This window comes from Lithobates pipiens, unplaced genomic scaffold, assembly GCF_037356315.1.
Source record: "Lithobates pipiens isolate NorthernLeopardFrog02 unplaced genomic scaffold, aLitPip1_a1.2 Scaffold_19, whole genome shotgun sequence".
NCBI lineage: Eukaryota > Metazoa > Chordata > Amphibia > Anura > Ranidae > Lithobates > Lithobates pipiens.
The window spans coordinates 180,083,978-180,107,006 of NW_027507764.1; the positions used below are offsets into that span (position 1 = coordinate 180,083,978).

Consider the following 23,029-nt stretch of genomic DNA (forward strand, 5'->3'; position numbering starts at 1 on the left):
AGTAGATCACAATACTCTACTCGTCCGCCTCACAGAAGTAGCCAGAGTCCAAGACACAGATCTCCAATGGTTCGTATCCTTCCTAGGAAATCTGTCACAGTGAAACTAGGAAAATTCCTCTCCGAATCTCGAGCAGTCACCTGTGGAGTCCCTCAAGGCTCTCCTTTGTCACCCGTTCTCTTCAACATTTACATTCGCCCACTCCTTCAAATCATCAGATGCTCAGATCTCTGCTTCCACTCTTACGCGGACGACACGCAACTTTATTTCCAGATCAATGAAAAAAAAGATCACCAACAACAACTTGAAAACTGCCTCAAATCAATAGAGGACTGGATGACCACTAACTCCCTCCAGCTGAACGAATCGAAGACAGAGCTTCTTATCTTACACCCAAATCATAATCCCATAACCAAAACCTCCTGGTCTCCACCAACCGTCTTTGGGCAGACTATCTCCCCAAAGACCAAAGCCAAGAGTCTCTGGGTTATTTTAGACGCAAAATGTCAATGGATGCGCAAATAGGAGCAGTAGTCAGTGGATCTCACCATCTGCTGCGCATGCTTCGCAGACTCATCCCTTTTATCCCAAAGAATGACAAAGCAGTGGTAGTTGGAACAATCATTAATTCACGACTGGACTACGCAAACTCGCTTTACATAGGATTACCACAATATCAACTTGCGCGATTACAACTGATCCAAAACACGGCGGCAAGGCTGATAACAGGAAAAAAACCCTGGGAATCCATCTCTCCTTCACTGAGGAGCTTACATTGGCTAACCGCAAAAAAATCGGATCACGTTCAAGACCCTTTGCCTCACCCACAAATGCGTGCATAGAGAAGCTCCGCAATACCCAATGAAGAAAATAAATCATTACACACCAAACCGCAGTCTTTGATCAGCCAACAAAAACCTCCTCCTCGTGCCCAAAGCCCGGTATAAATCCAAGGGGGATCGGAGATTCGCTGTCCAAGGGCCTCGGCTATGGAATGCTCTACCAATCAACATCCGCCTGGAAGAAAATCACCTGGCTTTTAGGAAAAAACTCAAGACCTTCCTCTTTTAGCAGATGATCAAAGCTCGCCACAGCGCCTAGAGGAGATTCAGTTCGCATTGAGCGCTATACAAATATTTCATTCATTCATTCATCTGTCCCTTAGGCGGTTCCCTTTTACTCCCATCCCTTGTCCTACAGGGAGGAAACAAGGTGCAGATGATCACCCTATGACCAGCCAGCCACCTAGGGAGACGCAAATGAAGCCCCACCACCAGTAGGCAAAAGAGGGATACCTACACAACCAGACTCCCCAGACCAGCCACGCTTGTCCGATGATAGTACAGAGAATCCACCCAAAACTCCTGGTGCCCCCGCAACAGGGAGTAAGATAAGAGGAACCCCATTTACCTCTTTCTTACCTTAGCGCCAGAGTCTGCAGGTGTCCCAGACCTGCTTCCCTGCATACAGTCTCCTCCCATGGAACAGTGTATGGAGCTTGCAGCCCTGACCACCTGGTCGGTGTTTGCTACCAATAAACATGTCAGCCCTGCAGTATCAGGACACCAGGAGTCTGCATGCTCCCCCACAAGACTCATCCGAGTCAAAATCCCACACTGCCAGTGTACCTATTTGCCGAAGCAGGCTCCCATGCGAAGAGGGGGTCCCCCAGAGTAGAAATTCCAGGGCAGCCTGGATGAGCCTGAGCTACATGCCTCCCCAGGTTCACTGCCCCTGTTTTTGGATGTCTGGCCAGAGGAAAGACATATACTGAGGGGCCATGGCCTATGGGTGGTCTTTTATAACGTGGATCATGTGTTTCCTGTATTAGGTGGGAGGAGCCTCTCTAAGCCATCCTGGAAGATGACTGGGGGAAAATGTTTTTTTAAAAATGTACAGGCAAGTCAAAATTCCTATCTTGGAGTACAGTACAATACAGCAAACAGGTTTGCTGTTTATAAAGCATAGATTTAATGCTGCTACCTTCAGGCGATTGAACATGGGCAAAAACCTTTGTATAGGTCGCCCCTAGAGCATACCCATAACCCCATCCAGCTCAATTATTTATTTTTTCATACCAAGAAAGGATTTACGCCAAGATAAGGAATTTACAGGCGGGTCAAAATTCCTATTATCTTAATCAAGAGTACAGGACTGGTATTCAGAGACCACAAAAAGTACCCAAGCAATAAAACTGAAGGGTGGAGAAAAACAGAAAATCAAACAGCAGGCCAACAAGAAAATACTTCAACTTTTCCCCACAAATAGCGCTTTCTTTTGGTGGTATTTGATCACCTCTGCAGTTTTTAATTTTTAAAACAAAAAAGAGCGACAATTTAAAAAAAAAAAAATAAATAAAAAACACACAACACACACAATATTAATTTTTTTTGCTATAATAAATATCCCAAGTTTAAAAAATAAATAAAATCAGTTTAGGCCAATATGTATTCTTCTACATATTTTTATTTAAAAAATAAAGCGTATTATTTTTAGCGGGCCTGTGACACTGCGGCAGACAGATTTGACACTTGACACTTTTTTGGACCACTGACATTCATACAGCGATCAGAGCTGTCAGTGGCAGGGAAGGGGTTAACACTAGGAGGCGATCAAGGGGTTAAATGTATTCCCTTAGAGTGTGTTTTAACTGTAGGGGGATGGGACTGACTAGGAGGAGACATATCACTGTTCCTAAATAATAGGAACACAAAATCTGTCTCTACTCCCCTGACAGAACCATGATTTGTGTGTTTACACACACAGATCCCCGTTCTGGCTCTGTCAGGAGCGATCACGGGTGCCCAGTGGATATAATGGCTGCCGGGCACATGCGTCGGCTTTTAAGTGACGCAGCGTGCGCCTCTTATACCCCTTAAAGCACCTGCCATACAGCTATTGCCATTCACGCAGGGGAGCCATAATGCTGCCGTTTAACGGCAGGCAGTCAGTAAGTGGTTAAGAAACCCAAACAAAATACTCAGATAACAGCTTAAAGCTCCCTGTTGCCAAAGCTTGCATCAGCAGAGACCTGAACGTTCACTTGGTAGAACTTGGAAAATATGTGAACAGAGGACCAGGTAGTGGCCTTAAAAATCTTCAATACAGATGTTTGATGCTGTAAATCCCAGGAGACACCAACATCTCTGGTGGAGTTGATTTTGATGCCTTAAAAGCCAGTGACTGAGAAGTAAGATGGAACAGGGCACATCTTGAGCCTGCAAGTCTGGTCTGCTTGGAAGAGGTCAGGGATCGTCCACTAAAAGTTTGAGTATGTCTGTGCAACATGTTCTTGTCAACAAATTTGTTGTGATGAGAATCACCGGGACCGGTTCCTCTTCCATCTTGCTTAGCAGTCAAGGAAGGATCTTTATTGAAGGGGAGGCATAAACCAGTGGCAACGAGGCCAAGGAGGCCAGAATGTCCTCAATTAGTGATTCCCACCTTTACACTCAGAGATCTTTTAAAATTTCTGTCAGAGTTTACACCCCAGGTCAAACCATTAACGGTTCACCACTCCAAGATCTTGGATGGCCAAGAGTGCAGTTAGTGAGTGTACAAGACAAATTTTTTTTAGGACTACTAGGCATCTGGTGCCCCCTTGATGATTTACCAAGGACACTGCTGTAGAACTGTCTGACTGTACTCCTAACTGGTAACCCTGTAGAAAGGAGGTTCAATATTGTAGAAACAGTCTGACAACGCTCATTTCAACAATGATAAGGAGCAGTTTTTACACCTATTGGGACTATGTCCTCTTAATCATAGTTATAAACTACACCCAAGACTGGAAGACTAGCATCTGTCATTAATACCTTCCAATTCCTGTGAAAGAATGATGGACTTTTTCAGTTCCAAGGCAGGATCAGAATTAGGAGATCCAAGGATTGGGTCTCCTTGTTTCACATCTTGAGGACACTGGATTAAAAAGAGTCTGGTGTTAAAAATTGGGCAAAAAAGGGAACTGCCTCAATAGGAGGCCACAATGTAGTCTAGAACCCTCATGCAGAAGCAAATTGTGGGATGTTGTGGTGACCTAAGGGTCTGAGAACTGAATCTTAGGGAGGAAATTTTCACCTGAGGGAGGCAGATTCTGGCTTTCGCTGTGTCCCAGATTAGATCAAAGTACTCAAAAAAAAAAAAATATATAAAATGTTGTGAGGGCCGGAGTGCAGACTTTGGAAAGTTGATTATCCAGCCAAACCTAATGGTCCTTTGGAAGCTCGCTGACAAGGTCTTGGCTGAGGTGTCCTTCAACAGGAGGTCATCTAAGTAACATGAACATCCTGGGTTTGTAGAAGAGTCAGAAGCAAGGTGAGCATTTTGTGAAAACTCAGGATGCAGAAGAGAGCCCAAATGGTAGTACCACAAACTGCTGGTGTCCCACAACAAAAAGACAGGAAGCGTTGCTGCTATAGGAACATGAGACTATGGCAGTGATGGCGAACCTTGGCACTCCAGATGTTTTGGAACTACATTTCCCATGATGCTCAGGCACTCTGCAGTGTAGTTGAGCATCATGGGAAATGTAGTTTCAAAACATCTGGGGTGCCAAGGTTCGCCATCACTGGACTATGGCATCTTGTACATCTTCTGATGCAAAAAAAATTTACTTGTATAAGTGAAGCAATGACAGACCTTGTAGACTCCATTTCAGAACAAGAATATTTTGAATCCAGGATTGGCTGAATGCCTACTGGTTTTGGGACTGTAATAGGTTTGACTAAAATGATACACATTTCTCCCTATGGATGAAGAGAAAAGAAGATGTATAGAGTTTTTGGCCTCTGGAAACCCAAAGGCTATAGAAGTGGCAAAAGTTTTCCAAAAAATTCACAGTGGCAGAGAAATCTGCATGGCGTTTGCTTGAGACAGAGCTACAGTCAGCTAAGGGGAATGGTGTCAATATAAGACTTTGCTCTGTTGTAAGGGAACAGCTAAAACCATGTTCTGCGTTTCCTGCATGCCCTCTGCGGAACACATGCTACTCGGCTCCTTTGCACCTGTGATCCATTATTGCTTATGAGGGGATCCCCAGTGGAGCAGGCATGGTTCAACAGGGCAGAATAGATGGGGTTATGCATACCCAGAGAGGGAGCCACTACGAACCAGGAGCTGACCAAGTTTCTGTGGCTGTGTCGTTATAGAATATGGCCACAGGAATGCAGAAATGTAATGTATGCATTGTCAGCAGAATAGGTGGGTGGAAACACATCATCTCGGAAGCATGACATATGCAGATGTAAAAACGTCATGTGAGAGACGTGATGCAGCTACCTCATTCTCTGAGACCAAGTCCAGATTATCTGCAGGGCATAGCACACTATGCAGTTTGTGTTGTTTAAAGCTAGGAATTGGAGTCAACATATAGTGAAACCCTGTCTTACCTTATTCACAACATGACACTGGGCTTATTATAGCCCAGGGTTCGCCCAGGCTATGGCACAGTTGGCATGCTGCTAAAGGGGTTATCGGCATCTGGGAACCACAGAAATTGACCACAGCCCTGGACCTGTGCAGCAACTTGCAGCTAACCACACATTGCACTTTGTGCCAAGGTCAGTGCGTAATGCAAGATCCAGTGCCTGAAGCAAAAGTTACAGGGTGACTCCACAGAGTGGTGCCTGGATGTGGTTCCTGAGCTACACACTGAGGGTAACCAATTTGGGAAACTGCTAGGTAGTGCAAGGCAATACCCAGTCAGGTGTTGATAAATTCAGATTAAGAAAAACATGAGCAATTTAAAAAGGAAAAACACTTTTGTAGAGAACAGGTCATCACTTAAAGGACACTAACAAAAAACTAGATCCTCATGGGAGTAGGTGGGGATATGTGGGTATGCTGTAGGGGCGGCCCTAGCAGAAAATTTGCCAGTGTCCAATCACCCAAAAAGGAGCAGCAAATAACCCATGGTCTATGAATACCAGTCCTGTGCCCTCTATTCTTTGATCAAGATATACAATTTTCCTAGCAAACGCGCCCGACTAAACAATGACAGGACATAAAGCATTTAAAATCAGTGAATTAAGCCGCTTGGAAATTTTTTAGAAAGATCATCATTGTGCACTTAATCTTATCTGGTCCCTGCACAATTTTGGGAAGATTATATGGTATGGTAAAAGTAAGACAGTACAGTGTTGAAGGAAGGTTTGTAATTTGCTGGTTTTATGCTTTATAAGGGCTCCTGCACACAGACTTCTTCTTCTCCTCCTTGCTTTTTTAAATAGACCGGTACATTTGGTTTTATAACCATTTACCTCCTTTATCACCACTTGAAGCATTTTGAGCTTTGTCAGAGTTGCGTGTCATATTAGGAGAAATTTCAGCCATTTCAGGCTGTTCATCTTCATCTGGCAGACTATTATTCTGTAATGTTAAGGGAAAAAAAAAAAAATGAGAATATATATATATATATATATATATATATATATATATATATATATATATATATATATATATATTTATTATGTATATATATTTTTTATTTATTTATACATATTTATTATCAGTGTTACATTAAGCAGCTGCAAGTCGCTACATTTTCAATGCCGGTTTCAGAATTTGGCAAAATAAATTCTGGTAAATAACAGACATACCTCCTCTTTTGAGGTTGTAGAAAGTTTATTGCTGCTGTGTGGTACGTCTAAAACAGCGCTGATATCCAAGCTCATTTTTGGATTGTAGGTGTGAGGATAGAGAGTCTCAGGGACACGCCTCTGTTCTTCTGCACACTGTAATAATGAAATACTGAAAGCATGAATGAGAGCAAAAAGAGGGAAAAAAAAAAATTAAAATTGGGTAATTTGGCCTAAACAAATAACTTCATCACACATTTATAATCAGCACCGATGTGAAGGGTCATCACATAATTTAGTAATCTACGAAAAAAAAATGTTCAAAAGACCCCTAGTAAATGTAAATCTAACAGTGGATATATTAAAGTGGTGTTGCAATGCCGGCGCCGCCGAGAGGAGGGGGGGGGGGGGGTGAACGTTACTAAATTACTAAATTATTATTATTATAAAAAAAAAAAAAAAACAATGTTTGGTCGTTGCAATACATATACATATTCAAAAAACAGTAAAAAGTTAGTCCAATTTTTTTTTTATATAGTGAAGGATAACGTTACACTGAGTAAATTGATATCCAACATGTCCCACTTCAAAGTTGCGCCCACTCATGGAATAGCGACAAACTTTTACCCTTGAAAATCTCGACATGCAACGTTTAACTACTTAAAGTCATTTGAAAAAAATAGATAAAAAAATGTTGCTTTAAGAGTTATGGGCAGAAGTGACGTTTTGACGTTGCTTCCACCCTGCAATGGTATGGAGCTGGGTGGGGGCCATCTTTACCTCACTCAGTTCCATACCACAGAGGGGAGAGGAAGCAGTGGAGGGCACCGAAGCACGGCGAGGTGTGGGGCCTCTTCCACCACCGACAATAGTGACCTTGTTGTGAATCTGCCGCAGAGACCACTTTTATCTGAAAGCGGACCGCCTGCTGAAGAAGAGGCTAACGGGGTTATGACAGCTAGCTACTGCCATAACAACGATACTTCTCTTCAAAGTGTCGACGTATAACAACGGCAGGCGGTCCGTAAGTGGTTAATAACTGTCAGTTAATTTTCCAGTTCCATTGCAGAGTTTAACCAACTATACTCCATATTTTATGCTCTGTGTGATCTTTTAGCCCTTTAATGCCTAAGCCTTTTTCTGACACTTAAAAGGGTTGAAGAGAGTGAAAACTCTCAAAAAATTGCGGACTTTGTGGGCATAATATGAGGCAGTAAATTCTAAAATATATATCTTATTACAAAATGGTTAAAAAATATGAAAAACAAAACATCCTTTACTTCACCAGGTCAACAAATACCCAATAGAGCAAAAGTGTGGAGGTATGGATCCTTTCAAAGTGGATAAGAATCCATGAATTGCACAAACGATATATGTTTCAATAGATTAGGTCCATGGTCTTCTCCATGCTAGCTTGCCAATGCATTTTGCAACATTAATTGCTTCCACAGGACATACTGGGTAGATGCTTATTGGCCCTGAAAAATGGGTATTGGATGACACAACACAAGACAGACTGGGAGCCGATTCAATCCATCCACAGATCAAATTTTAAATATTGAAGGCATTCAATCCTCTTATGATACACCCCCCAACAGGGGGAAGGAAAGAGGGATCCAACTTATAAACTCAGTAAACGGGATAGACGGGTTTAATTATGGTTGTCGTGGATAGTCATGACATCTCAAAAAACCTGAGGCTAACACTTTCATATTTCAAGCCGAATTGGCCAACCCAGCTGGAGAAGCCTTCCAATGTTCGGCATCCGTTGTCTGGGGACGAAATAGTGGAGCCAAACCCAACCCTGATAAGGTAACAGGTACCTGGTAAATCTCGATAAACGGGTGTCCCATTAAACTTTCATGAATTAAAAAAATAAAATAAAAAAAAATAGTAAAGTTAGCCCAATTTTTTAAAAATATATAACGTGAAAAATGTATAACGTGAAAGATGATGTTACGCCGAGTAAATAGATACCCAACATGTCATGCTTTAAAATTGCTCATGGAATGGCAACAAGTTACAGTACTTAAAAAAATCTCCATTGGTGACGCTTTAAAAAAATGTTTTTTTTTAGAGTTATAGAGGTCAAGACCTAGAATTATTGCTCTTGCTCTAATGATCGTGGCGATACCTCACATGTGTAGTTTGAAAATGGCTTACATTTGTGGGCGCTACTTATGTATGTGTTCGCTTCTGCCCGCAAGCACAGAGGGATTGGGCGCTTTAAATTATTATTTTTTTTACCCTGCCCTTTAAAAAAAATCCTTCAGGTTTCCGGCCAGCCGCCGGATGTTCTGGCTGGTCTCTCGGGCCTCACGTTGGGATGGGAGAGCCCGGACAAGGCAAGGAAGGTGATGGGAGGGGGAACGTCCCCTCCCACTGCTTGTGATAACGATCGAGCGGCTGCTTAGCCGCATCGACTGTTGTCATAAGAAAGCTCTTAAAAAATGCTACCAGGGTGAGGCGTACAGCTGCATGCATCACCCTGGTGCAACCCCTTCAAGCCGAGGCCGCATATTTGGAGTTAGTGTATAGTACACAAGTGCTCTAAAAGACCTTTCAAAACTATAAAAAAAATTAAAAAGCAGTAACAGTTCTTGTGCACCTTATTCTAAAATACTTTGAATGGTATTGCTCATTCTGTTTAAAAATATAGCAAAATTAGGTAAATAGTATAAAACAATCCTATAGGGCAGGGTTGGGCAAACTGCAGCCCTCCAACTGTTGCAGAAGCACAAGTCTCATCATGTCTTTGCCTTTGGGAGTCATTCCTGTGGCTCGGGCTTGCAATGCCGGATGAGAAATTTAGTTCCACAACAGTTGGAGCGACAAAGTTTGCCTACCCCTGCTATGGGATCTACATATTTGATTATTTTCAGGTGATTGCAGTTACGAGGACCCCATATATCCCCTCCCATTCCCAGCAATCCTAAATTCTGTAGCAAGCAATTAAGACCAAAGGAGGAGAGATTGGTCTGTGCCAAAATTTTCGTGATCCTACAGTACAGGACACAGGCATGTTCAGAGACTGAGACCTCCCAGAGCAACACAAATGAGGGGCAAGTAACAAGACAACAAAAAACAGCCAACATACCTCCTACCTCCTACAAAAATAAAAACTGTGGCTGACAACCAATTCAAAACAGCAAGCAGCTTGAAGCACTCTCAATTACAATATCAGCTGAGGCCTAAATGTTCACTCAGAGAACATCCTGTAAGATCCTTCCAGGAGAGCAAAGAATCCAAATCTCAAATCTGTGGCAGTGAGAGGGTCAGGGGGGAGGAGATGACACAGAGTAAAATTATAACTATTGCCTTAATGGTGGATGGTGCTCTTATGTTGGATTGTAAATGACAATGCTGTATCTGAATTCGACAGTGTTGAATTGTATGTTTTTGTTCATCTTAAATCCTTTTCAGAATCTCTTTCCTCTGCTGTTACCTGAGGATATGTGGTCGGGGCCTCCCAGGATACTCCTCTGAGGCCTCTGCCGCAATCATTACTCTCCTTTGTAAATATGTGTACCATAACTGCCTGTGCTTCAGATGAGAGTTTATTCTCCCCTACACTTCCTTTATTAATGTTGTAATGTTATCGTCTCCTTAACATTTACGAAGACACCGGCTCATCGTTCTATGTTGTCATTGTCTCTAATGCCATGTTTATTATCTATCTACCTAAAATAAATAAAAATATTTAACAAGAAAATCCCTTTGAGAGAATAAAAAAAAGCTGTGGCAGTGAGGCAGACGAACATCTCTAAACACAATCCATAGAGTGGATCGCCACCTCCCAAGGGTGTTTTGGAGCAGGACAAAAAAGGTGTCATGTGTTCAATTACCTTAACCCCCTTAGCAGTATTTTTCCAAGTGTGGCTCGGGGTGAATTTTCAGTACCAAAAGCAGTAACCCTGAGCCACACGGGATCGCATCGCAGGATCCAGGCAAAGTTACTTACTTACCTTGTCCCCAGGATCCTGCAATGTCTCCCCGCTGTGTACGGAGCATGGCGCTAAATTAAAAAAGTAAAAAAACAAATGCATATACAGTACACTTATAGATTATATTACTGTTTCAAAATTATTTCACATCCCTTTTGTCTCTAATGATCTGTCCAGTGCCCTGCATGCAGTTTTATATTATAAATACTGTTCTTTCTGCCTGTAAACTGGAGATTGTCCATAGCAACCAAAAAGTGTCCCTTTACGTCAAAAACTGTTTTAGACCAGCTAGAAAACAGCGATAATAAATTATAATCACTTGTAGAATTGAGCGATAGTGATTTGTGGGGAAATCCGTCATCAAACACTGAAAGTAATGACAGCGACAATTCTGCAACTGAGCAAATTTCTGTGTTTTTGATTTGATTATATTATTGAATAATTATTGTTATTATTTATAATAATTTATGAGTTTGTGTTTCAAATGTCATCATGCCCGGGATGTCTACTAGACTCTTGTTTGGACAGATTTAAGTGTGTTATTCCTAGAAATTACAAGCCTACAATATAAAAACGCCAAATTTCCATGCAAAACATTGTACTACATTGAGCATCAAAAATCAGAAATAATCATACCACTAGGGTGGTTAAAGTGTTTAAGGCAAAAAAAAGTGCAAATCACTGCCAGCCCCTCTAGTATACTCAGGCATACCACACTAGTCTTTTTTTAAATTAGCCATGTAAATACCTTTTGTAGGGTGATCTTCAGGCCGATCACGGGACTCGCGGCTGCTTTACACCTACGATACATGGCTTCTAAAGGGAGGGGCCGATATCTTCCTCAGACGCAGTGCTAATTTCGTCGACTAAAACATTTTAGTCAACTAAATGATTATTTTAGTTGACTAAAATACGACTAAAACAACAGAGATGACTAAAATATGACTAAAACTAAAATGAAATTTTAGTCAAAAGACTAAAATGGGACTAAAACTAAAATGCCATTTTATTCAAAAGACTAAGACTAAAACAAGTTTGAAATCAAATTTCAATTTAAACACTGGTCTGTAGTGCATGTTCATACCTCCAATCCCATAATAAATAACATTATATACTGCTGCGGTGAAAAATATAATGAGTTTGGAAATTGTAGAAAAACTTTAACTAATGCATTACAAATTAATTGCACCTATTCGATTTTAGACGACGAAAATTGAGTTTTAGTCAAACAAAATGTACTGGAGATTTTGTCGACTAAATACAACAAAAAAATGGAATTACGTACCGGTAATGTCCTTTTCCAGGAGTCTTTCAGGACAGCCACCTTTGAGAGACACTGGCTCCTCCCCTCTTAGGAAACACCGCCTTCATTTTCATGATTTAAGCCTCCTCCTCCCTTCGTTCCTCAGTTCTTCCAGAGTACCTCCGGCCAACTGGGGAGACACAAGAACACGTCAAATAAACAAACCTTTAAGTCTTACCTGACGGCCTCATGTAATGAGTTCCCGATGATCTGCAAAAAACTTGGGTGGGAACCGGTGCTGTCCTGAAAGACTCCTGGAAAAGGACATTACCGGTACGTAATTCCATTTTTCCCCAATCGTCTTTCAGGACAGCCACCTTTGAGAGGATAAGCGAGTACCCTGTCTTAGGGTGGGACCTACTGCTTGCAGCACCTTGTGACCAAAGGGCTTGGTCTTTGGCTGAGAGAAGATCCAATCTATAGTGCTTCACGAACGTAGAAAACTTGAACCACGTTGCGGCTCTACAGATCTGTTCAGGAGACACACCAGCCCACATTGTCTGCGGAGTTGCCGCTGTCCTGGCTGAGTGTGCTTTAATTCTAACTGGAGGCTTTAATACCCCAACCGCGCAAGTCTGCCCAATGGCTGACCTTAATCATCTGGTTAGCGTACGTCTAAAGGCTTTGGAACCCTTCCTAGCCCCTGGAAGTAACACCAAAGGTAAATCAGACTTCCTGAACTGGCTTTGTGTAACCAAAATAATGAAGGACACGTCCAAGAAGATGTGTTCCTGTTCGCTCACTGGTTTTGAACGAAAAATAGGCAGCATAATCTCTCGGACTCTCTGAGGATTAGAGACTACCATTAGGTAAAAAGGCCAGAATGATCTTAAAAACTGAATGGTCTGGAAAGGGAGTGCCTTAACAGAAAGGGTTTCGAGTTTACTCACTTTCCTTGCCGCAGTGATCGCCACAAAAAACACAGTTTTGAGAGTGATCAACCATAACCAGCCAGATTCCAATTGCTGAAAAAGGTTCCTTTGTGGGAACCTGTAAAACTAATGAGTGACCCCGACTGGGAAGGGGGCGACCAAAGGCTTGGTCTTTGCCTACTTAAGGCTCTAGGAACCTTACTATACCAAGGTCTGATGTTAGATACCCTTCCAGGAATACGCTAAAAGCGAAAACCTGACTCTTCAATGTTTATGGGGCTAAACCTTTATCTGCCCCTGACTGCAGGAACTCTAGAACGGCTACAAGGCTGTGCACATTGAAGGAGTTCTCTGAGCATCAGCTGTTGAACCGTCTCCATACCTTCAAGAAAATGGTCTGAGTTTCTATTTACCTGCAATTCAGAAGAGTGGCTATTAAACAGTCTGAGACCTCTTTGCCCTTCAGCAATTCCTTCTCAGTAGCCAAGCTGCAAGAATCCACCTGGGGACCGCAGACTGGACCCTGGGAGAAGGGACACTCCTAGACCGGGAAAACCCGGGGGGGGGGGGGGGGAGTTCTACTGACAGGCCCTTCAGAATGGAGAACCACGGCCTCCTGGGCCCAAGAGGTGTGATTAGAAAATAGGTAGTAATCTCCACCTGAAAACTTCCCTGACCCTGCAGGAATCAGAACGGGAGGGGAGAAAGCATAGCACTTAGAGAAACCCTAACTCTGTGCTTTAGTGTGTCTGCTCCCGACCTCCCATCTCCCCTGTTCATGGAACAGGAGATGGCTTCCTTTGCGTTTTCCCTTGAGAAAAAGAGAGGTCTATGCAAGGAATCCCCCAACTCTGGGTGATCCATTCGAAGAACCTCCTGCTTGAGAACCTGGTTGCTCTGAGGAAATCTAATATCAGGATTTGCTCTCCTTCAAGACAGATCACTGAAAAGACAGGATTTTAATATTCGGCCCATCTGAGGATGGCCTTCGCCAGGACCCATAAGGATCCGCTCCAGGAGTCCCCGTCCTGTCGACGCAAGCCACTGCCAAGGGATTGTTTCCATGACTCTTACATGAAGTCTCCAGAGAACTCTGAGAGGTCCTGAGAACCAGATCTACTGTTCTCAACTCCCTCCAATTTGCGGATCTCTTAGATTCCTTCCTGTACCAAACAGGAGTCTAGGTGTGTACCCCAACCTAAGCCGTTCGTATCGGTTGTAACCACCCTGGATACTGGGAAACTCCATTCTAGGTCTTGTAACAAACGTGCTCCCTTTCCCAAAGGGACCTCTTTACCTGAGTTGGAACCAAAGAGTCCCAAGACCCCTGACTGTGGTCCCAAAGCTTCAAGATGAATAGTTTACAGAGGACGGTAACATGACCCCGTCCACTGAACTGCTAGGAGCGTGGCTGTCAGTAAACTCAACCTGCCTAACTGAGTTTTTGACAGTTGCCCTGGAGAAACAACAGTGCTCTGTCTATCTTCTGGATCTTCTCCAAGGAGGGAAGACCTTTTGTTCTGTTGAGCCCAGCACCTACCCCAGGAAGGTGACCCCCTGGTAAGGAATTTAAGTTGGGTTTCTCTAGGTTCAGAGGCCAACCCAGGCTCACTAACAGGTCTTTTGTTACCTGTTGATCCCAAATCGACTGCGTCAGAGAAGGTACAAACCGGAGAAGATCTTCAGGACACACGATCACCGAGACTCCCCTGAGACGCAGGAATGCCAGAACTTCTACCATCACTTTGGTGAAGATAGGAGGAGGAAAGGGATAGCCCAAAAGGGAAGTGCTTTGAACTGAATGTGTAGCACCCCTACAGAAGTTATCACTGCCAGCCTAAGGAAACGCTGGTGGTTCTCTGCAATGGGAATATGCAGGTATGCATCCATACTATCCATGCCCTGAAACAGTTTTGGTGGAAGAGGTGCCCTCACCCAGTGACCAAAACCAACGAAAGCCATCTGTAGGTGACTAAGACACACAGACGTTTCAGGTTCAGGATGAGCCTGAACTTTTTTCCCCAAAGGCTTGTGAACCACAAAAATGTGAGAATAGGAGCCCTTTCTATATATCCTGCTGGGACCTGTATTACCACTTCCTGTTCCTCTAACTCCTGAAGAGGAAAGAAGGGCACATTTTGGCAGCTCAGTGACAAGGAGTCTCAAAAGAGGAGAGTTCTGAAAACTCCAAACGGTAACCTCTTACGATGATCCCCAACACAAACTGATTGGAGGTGATCATCTCCCACTGGGGGAGGAAGGCCTCTTTTTTACTGCTCCCCATATTTCTTCTTAAGGGGAAAGGCCTTTTTCTTATCAGCCGTGCGATCTAGCCCTGCTTCAAGACCTGGCCCAAACAGCAGTAAACAGTAGCAGTAACAGCAGCCTCCTGTAAAAAAGATTCCAGAGCTTTGCTTTGGACGCCTTGTCCCCCTGCCATGCCTTGACCCCCTGCCATGTCTTCAGCCTTGAGGCCCTCCAGGCTGAGTTGGTCAGAGCCGAAGATCTTGCATACATTCGCCTGGATTGAATCGAAGCAGCGTATGCCAACACCTTAAGCAGCATGGGAAAGGAGGATAGAAAGTCTCCTCTGCCGTCATTGCTTCATGCATTAATCTGGCTAAGCCGACACTTCATATTATGAGCCACCACTGTGGCCGCTATGGCAGGCTTAGATATTTTCTTAAGAGAAAAAGCCCATGCATCCTTCAGAAGTGAGTCCATCATTTCAAACATAGGGTCTGAAAGCATTCCCATGTCCCTGAGGACAGGTCAGTATGCCTGGACGTCTGAAGAAAGGTAGTCTCTAACCTGGGAGATTCTATTCCAGACAAGAGCTTCCTCTTCCGCCCAAGAAAAAACCTTTGCTTTAATGCACCAGAAAAGAAAGGTTTTCCTTCGGGACCCCGCCATTCCTGATGGCATCGATCAAGACATCATGAACCGAGAACACCCGCTTCCCCCAGGTCCTAGTACATCTGATCGTGGGGTGACAATGCCTTCTTCCTAAAGTGGTATGAATAGCTCTCAAGAGCTTATCCACTTCATCCAGGGGGAAGTTTATATCGAGGGGTTCTTTTGGGTTCCCCACCCAAGCCCTCACCTTTATCAGATTCCCTTGGGAGTCTGAGACGGCACTGTCAACTTCTTCCTCAACTTCCTCTCTGGAACCCTCTAGACTCTCCCTTAACCTGCAGGAGGAACATCCATCGGGTTAGGTGGAACACTCTGCTGTGCTGGTGAAAGAGTGCTCTGGAGCTGAGGCCACTGGAACCTTCCCAGAAGCCGCCAGATATGCACCGTGTTCTGCTGCCTGTTTCCTGATGGCGCTCAAACAGGGACCTGAACCCTCTGAGGCCACTGGAACCTTAGGTTAAAGGTCTGACTGAGCTATCCGGTGCTTCAATACACTCTTTACCAAGTGCCTTTGAACCAGGGATTCCCCAAAGAGGCTCTATATGAAGGACGCTCCCTCCTAGAACCAAGGGGAGACTTGCTCATGTCCTTCAGAGACCTAGAGATAAAAGAGCAGCATAAAATCCTAAAAAAAAGAAACACCAGCACTACTTAAGAGGACCACCGGGAGTGCCCTCCCCTAGGATCAATCTCCATCTGGATCCCAGACGCACTGCCCTTCCCCCCCGACCACCTAGGGGGAAAAAACACCAGTGGAGCTACTGGTTGTAAGGTAAGGGAACCCCTCGCCAGGGCTTTTACCTTTGAGTGGCTGGTGCCGTTACTCCTGGAGCTCCCGAAGCCACTGCTTTGGACATTCTCCTGTTGAGGAAGAGTGGTACGAACGTGCCTCCAACAGCTACCTGTGCAACTGTAGAAAGAGAGGCTGCACCAGCCGAACGCTAGGTTCCCCTCCACGTGCCGCGTCCGGAACCGGAAGACGCGGATCCAACGAAGAGGTCCGCCCCCACCGGAATTGACGTCGCCCGCCAACCGGTCCGGCCTCTGGCTCCCAGCCGACTGGATACACAGGGGGGCCTTGGACGTCCTCGTTGCAGCGCCCCACTGGGCGAAACGCAGGGATGAACCTCCCCAAAAACTTCCTGCTTTCCCCAAGCGAAGATTGGAGTGCGTATATAGAAAAAGGTCAGTCAAAAGTTCAGCTTCCCCAGCCGACCGGACTGCCTGTTCCGTTAAAACACCCGCGGGTGAACGGACGGACGACCCTGTAAAACTTCCTGCTTTCCCCAAGCGAAGTTTAGGGTGTATAGACAGTACGAACGCTTCAGCTCCCCGCTGATCCGACTGTCAAGGGCCGACCGATAGACGGTCGGGTAACCGAGTGGGGCCGGGGCTCCGCTCGGATAACTTCAGTCTCACCAACCGAATTCAGCTAAGGTTCCTTAGCGATGTCTCCCCACCGGAGGAAACACCATAACTGAGGAACGAAGGGAGGAGGAGGCTTAAATCATGAAAATGAAGGCGGTGTTTCCTAAGAGGGGAGGAGCCAGTGTCTCTCAAAGGTGGCTGTCCTGAAAGACGATTGGGGAAAAAAAAATGCATAAGACTAAAATGGGGCTAAAACTAAAATGCCATCTTAGTCCTAAGACTAAAACTAAAATTGAAATTTGCTGCCAAAATTAACACTGCTCGGGCGTCAGCCGGGGAGGTCAGGTGGCTGCTCAGCCCCTCCTGCAGAATCCCTGTCTCGGAGATGTAAAGCGTCTGCGAGTCACATGACCGGCCTGAAGATAGCTCTAAAACTGTATTTGTTTTTAGAAAAAAAAAAAAGACTTACACAGTGTGGTGTGCCTGCCAATAATAGAGGGGCTGGCAGTGACCATTGTAAGTTTTTGATTTCTACTAATAGTGGGGGGAGAGGGGGACCAAGACAGACAGACACAGAGCTGACAGGCAGGGAGAAGGGGGTGAGGGGGAGAGAGTAGAGCAAAGAACAGCTGCGGATGATGGAGGGATGTACATGGCCCATGGTGGTCAAGGCTCAGCAGCCCAGATTATCGTGGTCAGCGCAGAGAGGGGGAATACAGGAAGTGACAGGATCACACAGGTTTTTTACAGTTTAGAGGGGGGCAGATTACACAGCACAAGCACTGCACTGTGTAATCTGCTTTAAGGGAACAGGATCTGTATTTTTTTTGGGGTTAAAACTTTAAGGTACCTGTCCATTATCCAGTAGTCTGAGAATCTGCCTGTGTCCTGTTTGGTAGGATCAAAAAATACTGTCTTACAGAAGCATGGCAGTCTGGGTTCACCACACATGGCAAACATCACTATCATTAAAAAAAATAAAAAAAACACACGCACAACACAAACATCCACATATACATACAGTCATGAGCCAGTGCTCAGATACAATGTGAATGCCATTTCTTTCTTTAACAGACTTGAATTCTCGATTTGTGTCATTTTGTCTTCCTTGATAAATGAAGTGTGTTACACTTTCATCAAAGCACCACCTGGGTAAACAAAATCAACATTAGTCACACAAAACTGTTAACCTTGGGAAGAATTGGTTCCCCTCCATGAACACAACATGTTGACCAGACAATGAAGAAGCAGGCTCATACTTGTAAGAAATTACCATGCCCAGGAAAATACATAAAGGATGTATGTGATATTTTTACGGGATTATATGGGGATAGATCATAATTAGTCCAAAAGTATATGTATACAGTGGAACCCTGGATTATGAGCATAATCCGTTCCAGGAGAATACTTGTAATCCAAAGCACTTTCATATCAAAGCGAGTTTCCAAATAGAAGTCAATGGAATCGAAGAGAATTCATTCAACATTGACTTCTATTGTCTGCAGTACCACATTTAGCCAGAGGTGGGGGGGGGGGGGGGTCAACGGAGAGACTCAGAAATACTCGGAGACCGCTCAGAGCCCCTCGGAGAGGTTTGGAAACGTAGTATTTCCAAATGCATGCGAACAGCTCCAAGTGTCACAGGCGCCCCCCCCCCACTCGCCTCTGGGCGAATGCAGTACTGAAGACCGCAAAGGCTTGAATCCTGCTCATTTTGCGAGACAACACTCGCAAACCAAGTCAGGATTTTTTTAAAGCAATAGCTTGTATTGCAAAATGCTCATTAACCACATTACTCGCAATTCGAGGTATTACTGTACACCTCAGGGGGAGAAAAGCTGTTTAATTATCACAAGACTGTCTTGAGTCTCGTCTCTCAAATGGACAAAAGATTTTGCTGGTGCCTTCAATAGCCAAATTATATGCATGGCAATTAGGTTTACCCTTCATCTATGGAAGATTGTGGGATACTGGTGGTGGCCATTTTCCAGACTCCTTGGCACCATAGCTCATGTGGCTAAAAAAAACTTGTAAATATTGAAAGACAGGTTCAGACATCATGACTCCTGTAACACTGGTGGAGCTTCATAGCCAAGTAGACTCAAGTTCCAGCCAGTCGCTTTTTTGAGAAAGATTTGATTGTGCAATTAGAGTTTGCGCAATAACGGTAGAGGAAATTAGTATAACAATAGCTTAAGCAGAGACAAAATAGTGAAAAAAGGCCTTCGCGCTACTATTTTTAGGTGAGAAAAATCAATAAAAAACAGGGTAATAATATACCTCATATATGAAATCAATATGGAAAATAAATAAAAATAATAAAAGTGAATTATGCGATAAATAAATACACGTGCAAATATTGCAATAAAGTGCTAAAAACTGCAGCTGAACCTGATAGCATTACACAAAACTATCGGACAGAAATTACAAGTGAAAAGTGGTCCTGCGCAAGTAGACAAAATAAAATAAAATAATACAAGTGATTAAATATATAGAAAGCAGGCAAAAGTCCATATAGTAGATCTCAAAATCTTGTTCAATGGCACCAAATATGGAAAACAGCAGGCAAGAAGGTATTTCTAAAAATCGGGGGGCTAAGGGCTCCCAGAAATCTCACCTCCAACTGTAGAAAAGTAGGCACATCAAGCAAAGCAGGCAACCTCCATTCTCATTACCAGCCACCAGGGGGTCCTCCGCCACGGCCGATTAGGAAACAATAATCTCCGCACAAGGCCACAAGGGGGCCATATATTACTGAGTAGACTGTACTGTAGCTACGAAGAGGGTTTCCACAGGAGTATGCAGCTCAAAAAATATAAACATGGAGAAAGAGGGAAGGCTCTGATAGTGTAGCATTTCTTAAAATAGTAAAGTTTAATCGATAAAAAGTGTATAAATCGGACTCTCACATCTTAAACAATAAAACAGCACATTAAGAAAAATGGTGTCCTGGCGTTTTCGCCAGTCCTACTTCACTTCCGGTACGACGTTACAGCCAGGGAGAAGGACCCCCTAGTGGCTGGTAATGAGAATGGAGGTTGCCTGCTTTGCTTGATGTGCCTACTTTTCTACAGTTGGAGGTGAGAGTTCTGGGAGCCCTTAGCCCCCCGATTTTTAGAAATACCTTCTTGCCTTCTGTTTTCCATATTTGGTGCCATTGAACAAGATTTTGAGATCTACTATATGGACTTTGTTTTTGCCTGCTTTCTATATATTTAATTACTTGTATTATTTTATTTTATTTTGTCTATAAGCACGTAGCACTTTATCTATGTTTATGATTGACTTGCGCAGGACCACTTTTCACTGGTAATAAGAATAGCTTGACTAAGACTTGCTGAGGTGGAACTGGTACTGACAGGAAGCATTGCTGGAAAGACTGGAGGAGAGGACGGACTGCAGAGTTTACTGAGATGACGGGATGGCTGGGAGTAGTGGACCTGGAGCTTGGGCCAAGAAAGAGCTTATACACTTGTAGGTTGTGCCCGAGGGTAGTATATGGTCTTTGGGAGTATATGGTCTCTGGTCTTATAAGTATTTCGCTTCTCTGGTGATGAGGTTATATTATTTGATAGCATCAGATGTTGCTGTTAATGTGTGTCTGTAATGTTTATGCCTCCAAAGTTTTGTTTTATGTAATATTTCCTGACCAGTGACAAAGCTGTTCATGTTAATTCTTTGTGCAATATATATTTTCTTGCCTACAGTGTGTGTTTCATTGCTGACCTACCTCTAAAAAGAACGGTGAACAGTGGGCATGGATTAAAAATATATTTATTAATGTCTGTATTATTTATTTATGTAATCACCCCCCCCCTCCCCCATTTTCTTACACAATGATGTAGAAAACATTGCTCTTTCTTCCTATTAGCATGTTTGTCTGCTCATGGACATTCTACAGAGCTCGACTAGCCCTAGTACTGCCAATTCCAAACCTAGTCTGCTGCAAAGCTGGCCATACACTGGTCAAAATTTGTCTGGTTCAGCAGGAACTGTCCAAATTTTGATTAGTGTGTGGCTATTCCTGCTCAACAGTAGGTGATCAAAAAAAAAAATCACGTTGGAATGGGATAGATTGGAACATTTTCCTCAATCATCTGCAGCTGCTGATCAGTGTATTCTGACAGTTGTGGGAGCCGCAGTCAGATTACAATGTCTAGGGAGAAGGGAAGGGGGAGTCCTGTATTCCCCTTGTTTGCGTGAATGGAAGAAATATGTTTTTTCATTCAATGTATGGTCAGCTTTAGGGATGGCAGAAGGCCGATAAAGACAAAATTCATGTGCTTGTGTAAAAAAAAATTTTTTTTTCACCTTTTCAGTTTAAGACGTTATATTAAACCTTACAGACCTCTCAAACACGTATTATGCTGAACTGAATTTAATTTATTTGTTTGCAGAGAATAAAAAAAGGAAAGCATGCACTCATTCACTGCCCCAGTAATAGAATACAAATATACAATCTTCCGCCATGCTGTACCTGTACTCTGCTCCAAGAGAAGCAGCTACTGCGTTCAGTTCCCCTTGCTTTTTACTAAGCTTCTTGCTCACACAAATAACTACATCACTGAGAATTTTGGGTTCCTCGTTTACCTGTTAAAAAAAATAAAAATGCAGAGTGGGCAATCATTAAATGCAATGAATAAAATATTAAATGTAAATTACTAAATGTGTTTTCTTTTTGACTGGTAAGAGAAGAACTACAAAGAAAAAAATAAATGCCATTGGGTCATTTAAAAGACTAAATACCCAGGAAGTTAAGGAATCAAATGCATTGCAAGGGCAATGAATACCGCTTGACTGCGTTAGGAAAAGGTTTGATAGGCAGGAGTACCAATTCTGACCCAAGTAGGTGTCAAACTCATTAATGCTGTTTGGATGTGATTAGCAGATTAGTAAAGTGTCTGGGGGTCCTTGAACACAGCAGGATATAATCTATATATAATTTGATGTTCTCTTGGTACTCTCCAAGCACTGTACTATTGACTACAATGATAATAAAGCATCTAATCTAAGCCCTTGAATTAATAATAATACATTTTATTTATAATGCACTTTCCATCAAAAGACCTCAAAGTGCTACATAATTACAATAAAAACAAACAAACCGCTTAATTTACAAAACATTTGCTAAAAAGAAAAGTCTTCAACCCCTTTTTAAAATTTTCAGTAGACTGAGAAACCCTAAGGCCGCGTACACACGGGCGGACTGTTCGTCCAACTTTGTCCGCTGAACAGTGTTTCAGCGGACAGTTTCAGCGGACAGTCTGACGAACAAAGTTTTTCGGAATTTCCGTAAGACTGTCCGCTGAAACTTAGTTTGAGCGGACAGTCCACTCGTGTGTAGGCTTGTTCGGCAAACTAAGCCTCGCGCATGCTCAGAAAGAATTTACACGGCGAAGGTTGCATTGCAGTGTATCGGACGCCTAATTTCTTGTCCCGTCGTCGTGTGTGGTCAAGTCCGTTCATGCTAATTTTGAACGGACTGTTTGTCAAACTGTTTGACGAACCTAGTTGGGCGGACAGTCCGCCCGTGTGTACGCGGCCTCAGACTATCAGGCAAAGCATTCCAGACGTGGGGCAGCAGCACAAAAGGCCCTATCTCCCATGGTTTTCAACCTAGTTTTTGGAACCTCTAAACAATTCAAATTAGTTGAGCGAAGGGAACGCGGTAGATTTTGCAATCTAAGAAGTTCCTTAAGATAAGGTGGAGCTTGTCCATGTATGCATTAAGAGATGGTCTCAAAATATGAATAGCTCAGAGTTCTACGGCCAAGACAAAAAGTAGTGGGTGCAGAAGGCACCCAGTCTAGTACTTGAAACAGCATTAAATAAGTTCACCTTTAGTAACATGTTACAACACAACATGTTACTGAGCAGCCCCTGCTGATGAGTGCTCCAAGTAGTTTACCGATTATTCCTGTCATTCAGCAACTGCCTACCCATACGTGGTACATGCGTGCAGACAGCAACAATGACAGCCTGCAGAAACCTGAGATTGCACCTGTGATCTGCTGGTGCAATGCTTTACAGGAAGTGATGGGCGAATGGTTC

At 43.5% G+C, this 23,029-nt stretch overlaps 1 protein-coding gene across 2 annotated transcripts in view; it reads right to left on the minus strand.

Moving 5' to 3' along the window:
- TOPBP1 (DNA topoisomerase II binding protein 1) overlaps positions 1-23,029 on the minus strand; it is a 103,656-nt gene that overhangs the window by 27,771 nt on the left and 52,856 nt on the right. For both annotated transcript variants that reach the window (XM_077491520.1, XM_077491521.1), the window contains exons 16-19: positions 21,456-21,568; positions 18,000-18,126; positions 6,597-6,731; positions 6,258-6,366 (exon numbers count right to left, since the gene is read on the minus strand). In XM_077491520.1, coding sequence (XP_077347646.1) covers positions 6,258-6,366; positions 6,597-6,731; positions 18,000-18,126; positions 21,456-21,568 — 484 coding nt within the window. The remainder of the gene's footprint in view (positions 1-6,257; positions 6,367-6,596; positions 6,732-17,999; positions 18,127-21,455; positions 21,569-23,029) is intronic.